The sequence below is a fragment of the Ammodytes marinus genome, assembly GCF_949987685.1.
Source record: "Ammodytes marinus genome assembly, chromosome: 18".
NCBI lineage: Eukaryota > Metazoa > Chordata > Actinopteri > Uranoscopiformes > Ammodytidae > Ammodytes > Ammodytes marinus.
In genome coordinates, this window is record NC_137222.1 from 18,924,148 (window position 1) to 18,935,989 (window position 11,842).

At 39.8% G+C, this 11,842-nt stretch overlaps 1 protein-coding gene across 1 annotated transcript in view; it reads right to left on the minus strand.

Moving 5' to 3' along the window:
- Positions 1-8,130, minus strand: part of vsig8a (V-set and immunoglobulin domain containing 8a) — a gene marked incomplete at both ends in the record, with an annotated part of 13,853 nt that extends 5,723 nt beyond the window's left edge. Inside the window, 5 exons of the mRNA XM_080047125.1 lie at positions 1,327-1,468; positions 3,155-3,277; positions 4,172-4,324; positions 6,527-6,731; positions 7,975-8,130. Of these exons, the coding sequence (XP_079903251.1) occupies positions 1,327-1,468; positions 3,155-3,277; positions 4,172-4,324; positions 6,527-6,731; positions 7,975-8,130 (779 nt within the window). The remainder of the gene's footprint in view (positions 1-1,326; positions 1,469-3,154; positions 3,278-4,171; positions 4,325-6,526; positions 6,732-7,974) is intronic.
- Between the last annotated feature and the right edge of the window lie 3,712 nt (positions 8,131-11,842).

The following is an 11,842-nucleotide window of genomic DNA, read 5'->3' on the forward strand; positions in this document are numbered from 1 at the left end:
TGAACTAAATATGGAAACATGTATTTGTGGTAGCAGCAGCATTTGAAAAGAAGTATTTGTTTGCTGCAACAAGATCAATGAACCTCTCAAAGGAATAGTTTGACGTTTGCAGGAAATGCACTCTTCTGCTCTCTGGGGTAGGGCATAGATGAAACATATATTTTCTTCAAACATAAGCTAATATCAGCAGCTGGATAACTTAGCACAAACTCTGGAAACAGTGGTAAACAGCCTTGTTAGAAGAAAGAAAAACATTATTAGAACCCTCTAAGCTCACAAATCATCAATTATATTAAATTATGAATTTCTTTACAAAAACTGAAATAAGTAATAAAAACACATGCTCAATGTCACTTTCGCATGGTATAGTAAACTTTACAAGTACAGCTACACGTCTAAGATAAGAACCCCCACGGGTGTTTGTTGCCACAAGAGTGTCTCTCATGTTTTCAACTGTAAAGAAAGACAGATAAGAGTAGCAAGAAGAAAGAGCGGGTAACTTTTAATGAATCCCATCCAGGCGTTCACTTAAAAGCATAGAGTGGAACGGATGTTATTTATAATGTCAGCAGTTGATTTATGCATCAATATACTGTACCTGTAGAAAAATCAGTTGGTGCCTGCACTTGCCAAACAAAACCTTGGAGAACCTTTTGAGAGGATTTTATCAAGTTGTTCTGCACAATGTAAGGCTGGTATGTGGTAGACTAGATGATTATGGAGGAATTAATTCAACCTTACCTTGCCTTCTTTGTCAAACCCTACCTGGGATATCTAGAGACTTGTTGGTGTTAGTTTGCTATGTCTGTTTTTTAATTGTATTTCATGTTTTTTTTGTATAATTTAAGTTGGGGATTTAGTTGCTATTCTTATCTGAATGGCTTTGATGTGTTTTTTTTCACTGCATGATGCACATTTTTAATTGCTGCTATACAATTCAAAGTTTGCTAGTCGATGTCTTGTTTTTTCATGTCTGTTCTCACTTGCCTTTTCTTACATATTGCGAGTGGAAGCCAAGAACATCTTATTATTACCCAACTTATACATACTATGTTAAGAACTGCACGCAAAGTTTTACCCAAAAAGTTCATATCCTTTAACAGATATACCCTTGAGCTGACAGTACTTTTCAACACTAACAAAGGCAGAAGTTTCTCGCTCATGGGACTTTTTTATGGTGCTAATTGAACACTATACAGTGGAAGAAACATGTCAGACAGTGTGATTTGTTCCCCGCCTTTGGAACAGCTCAGTTATCCAAATGTCGAGCTGCCTGCCACCACCTTTGACCTTTTGCCTTGCTGTCTCTGCAGTGTTATACAGTACCTGATGTCGTTGGAGAACTCCTTCTCGTAGGAATGTGTGTTGCACAACTTCCAGTAAAGAAGCCCAATGAGGACTAGCAGGATGAAGACCAGGAGCACAGAACCCACGACGGTGCCCACTATCACAGCTGCTCGGTTTGGAGCTGTAAAGTCAAAATCAACAAAAACATGTTCATTCTCTCATAAGGTATGTTGCAGAAAAGAACAAAGTGTGAAAAAAATCCACCATAGTGTATTGTTCTCACTAGTGTATTGTTGTGGTGCCTGCATTTTTATGTATTGTTTTGGGCTTTAGACCCTTTAGAATCAATGAATGTCTTCTCAGGTCACCTCAATACAGATTGTATTGTCACTGGATCAGGTGTTTCTAAAATGTCAACATTTCATGTCAAGATAAACAGCCTTATTTCAAAGGCATAGTGCAACCTTTTGGGAACAATGTTTATTTGATGTCTTGCTGAGAGATACGATAATCAATGCCACATTTTGTTTATATGCTCTATATTAAGCTGTTGCCAGCAGCCTATAGCTAAGTTTAGCACAAAGACTGGAGAAAGTGAAAACACTTAGCTTGGCTATGTCCATTTGCCAACTAGCACCTTTAAAGCTGCACAAATTAATTTATCCTATCTCGTAGTTTTTTTTTCTTCACAAAGTGTAAATAAAACTTCCCGTTATTATTTTACAGTTATGTACCCAACACTTGTTTTGGCTAGATGCAGTAGCTTCCTCACGTCTCTGCTGGTTGCCAACCAACTGTTAGATTACCACAATACTTTAGGTTCATAACAGGACTATTTATTGTCATGTTGCTAACGTTTAGCAACAAAGCAAATACGCATATTTCCCAGGATGTCGCTATTCCAAGCTAAGGCGTATTACAGTGCATCTTTAATATTGAGTTATCCAATATATCACAAAAATAAACATCCTAATCTAATCTGAATCTAATGGCAGAGAAAATAAGTAACAAGTATCAAATTGAATATTGTGTAGCAACCTTGATCTATCGCTATATCATTTGCCAAACCCCTCGTTTGGGGTTGGGGTTGCGAGCCTAAGGGGGTGGAACGTCTGGTCGAGGACAGCAAGCTGCTCTCGAAATGAAAATGAATAATTCTCTGCCTAAAGCCAAAAATCTGAGCACTATAGGACTGGGAGTAATGGACTCAGCAAGATGTAACGCGATGATTTTGCTCCACAGATCATGCAGCACGCAAAGACAAACTCTTTTTATGGATCCACATAACCGAGAGGGCTTGTTGCAGTCCAAATCCAGAGATGATTTATCCCATCATGGTATGCTGAATCATTGACTGTACTCCTTAAGGGTGCACTTACAGTACAGCCACCAAATGCATTTCCAGTGAGACAGATCCAGTATCTCTATCTTGTTCAGAGTCCACTCAGTGTTCTGCTACTTTGTTTTATCTGGTTTCATTTACACTTTATACAGCTAATAAGAGTCCATTGACATACTGTACAATGCAACATTATTATTTCCCCATTACTCCTGCGTGACTCAACACATCAACAAGAGGAAGTCATTGGTTGTGTCTGCTGTGATTGAATACATTTTTATCCTTATCCTTCTCCTGACATAAATAGACAACATAATAAGAGATTGAAAAATGGATGTTTTTTTTCAGAGTGCCATGGTTAAAACCGTGTTAGTGAGAAGTGGAGCACCGGGGAGATTGTGGCACAGCTACAAAGAGTGGAGAGTTAAGAGGATGAAATCTGGGTCTTTCATGATGCCATGTGTGCGTGCGTCATGCATGATGTATGTGAGGACGAGAACATTCTGTTTGAGGGTGCATTTGCCTTACGCCGGTTCGCTTTAAGGCTCATCCTGCAGAGCTGGGCTCCAACAGCATTGTTCACCTCACAAAGGTAGACTCCTGCAAAGCTCCGCGAGTGGTTGCTGATTTTCAGTTCCCCTGTCACACTGTCTGAGAGAACACACGCAAAACACCCACACACAAACGGATTAACACATGCAGTGTACATGTGATGAGTGCTGTACAGACCGGATGAGGATATGTTGGACAAAGATGCCCAGGGGTTTCTTTGCAAGCAATGTTTTTCTGGTAACACTTATGTAAGGCTCATTTGTTTCTTAGTTTGTGTTTTTGCAAATGCTCATTTAAAAATATATGTAGATTTTCAAAAATCACCCATTATATCTGCTCACAGCCAGAATGTGTTGTGTTTCTGTTTGTGAGAGCTCACTGATCAATGCACTGTACAGTAAACAAGGCCGAGAACATTTCGGGAAATGTTTCTTGTTATAAAGAACGGACAGAAGTTGGAGAGAAAATGCAAATGATGAGCTAATTATTCACCAGAGTTGCTCAAAGTAGGTGGAATGTAAACTGTTACAATACAGTGAGTGTTGTGCTGCAATCTTACTCCATCATCATGCTTTAACCTGGAGTTCTGCTCACTCAAAATGAATACTCACATGCCTCAGCCTGTGTCACACACACACACACACACGCACACACACACACACACACACACACACACACACACACACACACACACACACACACACACACACACACACACACACACACACCTACACACACACACACACACACACACACTCACACACACACACACACACACACACACACACACACACACACACATATATATATATATACTTGTTTACATGTCAAATGAGGACCAGTGAATTGATCATCATTTGAAGGGACCACCCTTTCTAGAGGTACTAAAGGTAAGAAAACAATTAGGAATACACACACACACACAAACACATTCTCCATCCCTCACTCTTTGATGTGTAGTACCATAGTGACATCAGCAGAGGTCACACTTACTCTGTGTGGCTGCAGTGGGGATGGTGCCCGCGCTCTCTCTCCTCCACATGTACTTTAAGGGAGTGGAACCTTCCGCAGACTTGCAGTGCAGAGACACAGCTGCGCCGACCAACTCCCCTCCCTCCGCCCAGCATTTAGGCACAGACGGCCTGGCTGAAAACACACGACAAACAGATCATTTCAACCTGCCATTTCCATCCGATTACTCCCCCCAACAAAGATGAATTGGGAGGATCCATTTCAATCCTTGCTTTGAGGACCAAGGTACACACCATACGGAAGAGTTACACTACCACACTTTTAATGTCTTGTTTTTGAACTCAATGTAGGGAAAAAAACATATCCTCACACATTATACTATACAAATGTAAACATCAATGTGTGTTGTATGAGTTAACGGTGACAAAGCAGGAATGTGAAGCATTGTCCTGTTTTGAAGGACAATAGGAAGTTGCAGCAATTGTCCACAGGAATTTATTGTTTACCTAATTGCAGCAACTGATTAACTTCAGGAAAGTGTTATGAAGACACTTTTAAAAATATTATTACAAATAAACATTGTTTTAAGAAGTCATTACACAAAAACCAGAATACAAATTAATCTGGCAATGAGGGGACCTCCTCTCTCCCCTCCCCCCCAGAAACTTCTAACTCTCTTCAGATAAAATGAGTTGGACCAGAATCAAGGAAAATAACTCTACCCTTCTGGCAAATTTAAGGACTGACTATACTGACTAATGGCTTTAAATCAAGTGCCATTTCAAATGAACTTTAACTCTTTTTTTCTCAGTGCCACATTAACTGCTCATTTTGCACCAATTCGACAGAGACTTAGCCAAAGCCAATTTCCTTCAGCTAATTATTTTAATCCCAGTGGTCAAAATTGGGAACAGAGCTATCTCTGGGTTTTCGGAAAATCGGACCCATGCAAATGCATTAATAGTAACTAGATAAAAATAGCATTGTTTTTCCGCTGATGGTCTCGTTTGCATCTTGTTACATGTGATTCATGATCATCAGAGGTAAAAAACTAGACCAAAACATAATCCTTTAATTTGCAGAGTAGCAAAGGGTAAAGCCAATGCGATTTGATCTGAATTTAAGTAGCAATTATTCTTTTACATAAAATACCTCGCTGGTAATAGCCTTTTAATACTAGTAATGAGAAAGCCATTATGTTAGTTCTCACTGACAACCCAGTGACCTTTAAGAAAACTGACCTCCACAAACCATTAATCAGCGCTTGCATTATGTTTGTAACTGTGACAATGTGTCTTTTTTGTGCCCTTTTTTGTATTGGACTGTATTTATTGCATTGATTGACAGTTTAGAAAAAAAGTTGAACGAAAAGTCCCGCTAAACTGTGTGAGAATGGAACAAAAGAAAGGAACCAAATCAGCAGCTGATACAGAGAAGCTGTTGTGTGTCTGAAGGCCACATACAGTAGCTCCAGAGTATTATAGCAAACCCAGTGATGGATATCATTTAGTAACCAGAGGAGAACAACAACAACCACTGTGTTGCCTAGCAATGCAGCAAAGTGTGCATTTTTTTCCGACTAAGCAGTTCAGTGTGTGTAGGCTGCCCTTTTTTCCTTTCATGTGTATTTTTGTGATCTGTTTCTGCAGCTCAGTTTATATGGTATTTACATCTCTGTGTCTTCTGCCTTGGTGATGCATTGCAGGCAGTGGCATGTGATTTGATCTACTGTATGTTGCTAAATATTGCCTTCTGCTTGGTGTCCATAGCTCTTTTTATGTATTGTTGGTCATGTTTTGTTAGATTTCCCTCTTTTCTGGCTAAATGTGATAGGGGTACACTGAGCAATGTGGCAGTAAGTTATATACAAATGCTGCAAATGGCTGTCTATAGAGACGATGGGTTTGGATATGGTCCATGTGGTGACGTGTACACTCAGGAATGGCCTAATGCTGCTCAGATAGTCTTTATACACGGACATACTAGTGCATTATATGTTGTCGCCTTGAGGGGTTCTTTTATTTAATAGTTATATCCTCTAACACAAGTAAATTCACTTTGACTTTAGTCAAATATTCCAGTACTCTCTCCATCCTTGCCTCTACTGGATTCAGAATAGGACATCATTGTGTGAATGTGGTCACACATTTGATTGGTGACAAATTGCATGTTTAATGCATAATGACAAGGGACAAGAAGGAAATTTAACTTTTTTTGTAAAACAGACAAAATGTCAAAAAGTGAATATTTGTCTCTGCCTTATCCTTAAAACCAAACACGACCATCGTTGTCAATGGTAATGGAGGACATACATAATGTATTTCTCTTCAGGTGACATGGTTTAACCCCAGGATGTGACCCGATGCTCCATCTTACCCAGTACCACCAGTGACATCTTGCCCATGTCCACTCCAGGTGATTTCTTCACTTTACACTGGTAGGTAGCACTGTGAGCAGGTGACAGCAGGGCGATCGAGAGTGAAGCGTCGCCCATTGAGGGGTCACGAGCAGCAAAGCTCAGCCCTTTAGCAAGAGTGTCGTCACCATGGAAGTATTTAGTGCCGCTGCTATAGGACAGGAGCTGATGGGGGGGGAAAAAGATTCAACCAATCAGAATGACACGTTTAATTGATGTGATCGAATGTGAATACAACATTTTTTTCCCCATTAATGTTAAATTGAATAGCTGAATACAATGCTAAAGGAGTAACTCCCAGTGACACAACAACCAATAATTACCACCAACCCTGTAGCTCCACAGAGCTTGTTTAGCTTACGGATTTAGCGTAACCAAATATGTTTCTCTTTTCATGGAAACTGCTCCAAAAGAACATTAAAGTTAATATTTGTCTTGTAGGGAGAATAGACTTGTTTCCATGTCTGCTTGGCTGTGTAAATAGGAGATTGTTTGCTAACCTCTAGGCAAACTATTCAGAGTGTGATAATGTCAGGTCTGGGTGCTTGTAATTTGTTGTAGGATCATCTGGTCCCTAGTGGCAACACCTTCATAAAGGCAGGTTTAAGTTTGAAGTGGATACATAATTAGATTAATTTAGATAAATGAAATTGAAAAAAAAATATTCTATAGCAGCTGAGATGGTCAGTTGTCGGTGATCAAGTGGCTGCTGCAGAGATGATGGAAATACACATCATTTCAAGGCCTTAACACTATAATGACTCTTTTTCAAATAAATGGCAAATAGAATAAACAAGTAATTCCTGTGAAATTAAAAAGCATTTTTGTCTCTTGGACTCATTTCTGATCACATCAGGATGAGAGGAATTTGAAAGGAGACATGAAATTGGAATGGATTAGATGTTTTACAAATGCTGTTCCTGTCTTTTGTCAGATGTCAGGAGGGTTATATTGTATAATGGTTTCTAACCGTTTCATGACCTAATTGTGTTCTGAATTCTAATCAACCAAAAATATGAAACGGCTAAGGAAAACCTGGAAACAGCATTAAAATTGGTACGCATCTAATTAAGTATTCCACGTATTTGCGTGCATAAGCTATACAGTGTTGTTTTAGTCTGTGCACAGCGGGTCAACTGAAAACACAACAATACAGGAAAGATACAGCTTTAAGATGTATTATGAAAACAGTAAATGTGCCTTTTTTTTCTCACAAATAAAATGTTCTTGGAAATTTTTCTGAGATCAACGGACTCAGGACATGTTGATCGCGAGTGAATCCAGTTATATTTTCCAACCTTGGAAAATAACATTGACATCAATTCAACACTGTTTTATCACAATTTAACTATCACTGTATTTCTACATGTGCAGTATATTTTCTAACATTGTCATTCTGCTCCTTTACCATCTGATCTTTCTGTGTGGTATCTGGACTGACCACAGACCATTCGATGTCAAGTTCTCCGGTGTCAAGAGGGCTCGGTGTGTAACTGCAGCCCAAGGTCACACTGTCGCCCTCGGCCTTCTGGATGGTCTGCGGACCCGCTGACGTCACATGCATCCCTCGCGTACATTTCAACTCTGAAGAAAATTCCGACAAGAAAAGTGGTAAGTAACACATAGAAGGTCTTTCTTAAAGGCACACTATGCAACATGTTAATGACGCTACTTCAGGCGCGGCCCTGATCCTCCGGCGATGCTCCGGCTCTGCAGGTGAACACACCAACACACGTTCAGTGGTGATAATTGAGTTGGGCTAACTTTGTGTGACCCTACCTTTTCATTTAGCAGAGCTTTATTGCACATTCTTTGGTGGCCACCTTTGAAATAGATTCAGATTATTTTCTCAAGGCAGTTCTGGCAAAGAAAGCAACAAAAGAACCACTCATAATAGTTTCCACGCAGTTATATAACCATGACTCCGAAAGTCAATTTATTTCAAATTAATTTTATACAGTAGTCACAATATTGAGGACTCAAAAGACAGCATACGGCACAAAGACTCCATAGAACTCCATAAATATTTGAATCAGAGGTCAAGGATGGATATTACTTTACTGATAGGTATATAAATTAATCACAGACACAATATGTTAAAGGTCCCATATTATGCTAAATGCACTTTTTAAATGTGTTCTAACATATCCATGGGTCCACGGTGTGCCTAGAGACTGCCGAAATATTTAAAAAAATAACAATCTCTCCTTTTCTCACTCTCCCCCTTTCTAAAACCCCCACCTCTTCCCCCCCGATATACTCCAGTCAGAATTATCCTCGTTTCTGACCTCAAAAACTGGAAAGCCAGAAGCTTCAACTGTGCAGCCCACACCCCTATTTCTTATTGGTCCACGGCCCTGACAGACAGAGGGCGAGGCGTATCTGGCTTCGCTTCCGGATAGGGGGTGGGGGGGAGCTCAAAGATTGTATATTTACGAGGGGAGCTGCAGCTCTTTTAAAAAAATAGGCCATTGTGAGATTAGCTGAACATCAGCATAGTACAATAAATTATCTGAAAGTTTTTTTCAGCAAACAATTAAAGAAAAACGTATTAGGGACCACTAAGACCATATAATATGGTGTATAATAGAACCGAAAAGTGTATAATATGGGAGCTTTAAAGCTCCACAAATGTAGCGTCATTGCAATGTACAATGGAATCCAATTTACTTGATTCAATTTGAACTATAGAGACATTTACTATAGACAGTATGTGTGTCTATTCCTCCTATTCAAACTGTTAAATGTTTTAAGTTAATTAACAAGTAAAAAAAAGGAATGTCTTAATACATCGTACATGAGGATAACTTTCCAGAAATACTCATTTTCAAACTAGCTGTGTATTTGAGATCTGCAGCTAAGTCTATTCAGAGAGAGCCACCCCGAAGAAAGAAATAGAAAAAAAAATACACCAGTTCAAATCCCCGGAACATCAGGGAGTGAACAGCTATCTGGAGACATAATCTCAAAGCCTGATGGGAAAGCCAGTGAGCGCCATGGTAACACATGGAGGGGGGATGCCAGCCACTACTGAGGCTCAGAACTCAGCAGTGTTCAGCCGAGAGGAGACACAAAAGTCTCAGAAGATAATTTTCGACAAAGATGCTTAAAGACCATGTCATACAAACACAGTGGAGCAGTAGATAAACCAGGGCGCAGTGGGTGGACCTGTAGCGTGTTTACCGGTGTGTGTCTGTTCCCTTACCTGAGCCCAAGAGAGTTGCAGTGCACAACAAGAAAACAGACAACCGTGGCGGGCAGCTGAGGATATAAGCCGACCTCGGACGACTTCGGCTTTGTTTGAACATCTTGGTTCCTGTTTGAGATTAAATCATGGACAGAAAACGGTCAATATGACTGAGATAACAACACACAGACACTATATATACTGTCTTTAGATTAGGAATATATTGGAATATGAAGTAGGTTTGCTCAATTGATTATAACTGTGAGCTTGCAGACACATTTTTACAAGAGGTGAAATAGCACCGTTGTAGGACAACAAGTTAAGTTTATATTGATATTACCTGAATGCAGATCCTATATCCAAATGTTGTGGCAATTGTCAGGGTACTGGCTGCTGGAGCTCTGCCTTAACAGGGAGCTCCTCCTTGAATCCCTGCTCTCCACCATACAGCCTTCTGATTGGATGGTTTCTCCACCTGTTTTACCTGTTTAGCTGCAGGTCTCCGTGTTATCGCTATTCAGCTGTTAATAGTGACCTTAACACCCTCAAACGTTTTCCAAATGCTTTGGAACTGCCTCAACCAAGTCCAAATGGAAGGAACACAATCATGTAAAAGTAGGATTTTAGTCAAATAGGATTAAAAAACAGTGCTTAAGGAAATTGGAGTCCTGAAAACTGGTATTTCTTTTGTCAAGACAATAGCTTTGTACTGTTGTTGTGAAACAATACATGCAATTAAGATGTTGGCAGCTCAAGGGAGCTGTATTGGAAAATGTGTACAAGAGAGTGCTGCTTTGTCTCCATGTCCATAATATTTACAAGTTTTCTGTCCCTCCGTAGGATTGTTCTTGCATGTACCCATCAGTCACAAAACTAACTTTTTTATTTATTTAGATGAAAACACAAGAAAAAGGAAAGTCAAAATAAGTCAAAATTTACTAACTTGAAAATAATGAGAAAATCATCAGCCTGCACCTGCACAAGGAAGCACACAGATCCTGTACACTCTCTTTGTCATTTGTTGAATGCACACACACACACACACACACACACACACACACACACACACACACACACACACACACACACACACACACACACACACACACACACAATACACCACTCACCGCTTAAGCACATCCCATTTGTGAGAGAGAAAAACACGGCGTCTCATGTGACAAGAAACTGGTTGTTGAGCCAAAAGCACGAGCCAGCCAGGATTGCATGCATTACCAGGATGTATGAAAAAAAACAACTACAGAGCTTATCTGTGGGGAAACGGCCATTATAAATGAGAAACGGTTCGGTGTCCTTCAGTTGACACATGCAGAAAATGGATTTGTGATAGAGGATAAAATAACGTACATCTCAGGCTGTACATGCAAATATCAAACTCTTCTTCTAAATCTTGCAGTTTCTCGTTCAGTCACCATGTTTATTTTACAAGCTTTGGGCAATTTCTATTTTGAGAAAACATTTTTATTTACGGGCAGCAAGCTGCTAAAGTAGAGCTGTCGGAGATAGATCCATCTTAAAGCCAGCCAAACTCCTCTCTGACCCCACACACCCACTCTTTATTCCAAATTTGAGCGTCTCAGTCCCTATAAAAAGCTCTGAGTAACTGCTTTGAAAACAGTACTTTTGAAAAATGATGGTTGTCAACCAAAAGGGTTCATTTTGCTGGGAGTAATTATAATAAAGTGCTTTAAAAGCACTTAACTGACACTCCATCATATTACCATTACTTTCTTATGAAGAAAAAGAAACATTTGAACACACAATTTTGGTTGTCCTAATGTCTTCTCTGTTTTCTATCTCAATAGCACCAACGAAGCAGACGGACATGATAGCTGGGAATAATCTGGTGAACAAAAAGGAGCATTGAGCAACTAAAGAGCCTGTTATTTCTCTTGGGAACCAGTGCAAAATGGAGCCAAATGGAGAAAATGTTTTACTTGCATGCATTAGGCGGACACACACACATACATACACACACACACACACACAAACACACACACCTCCAAATGAATGCTAATGTAGCCTCATGTCTCCTGAATGCATAAGTAAACAACTGTTTGCTCAAAGGTTT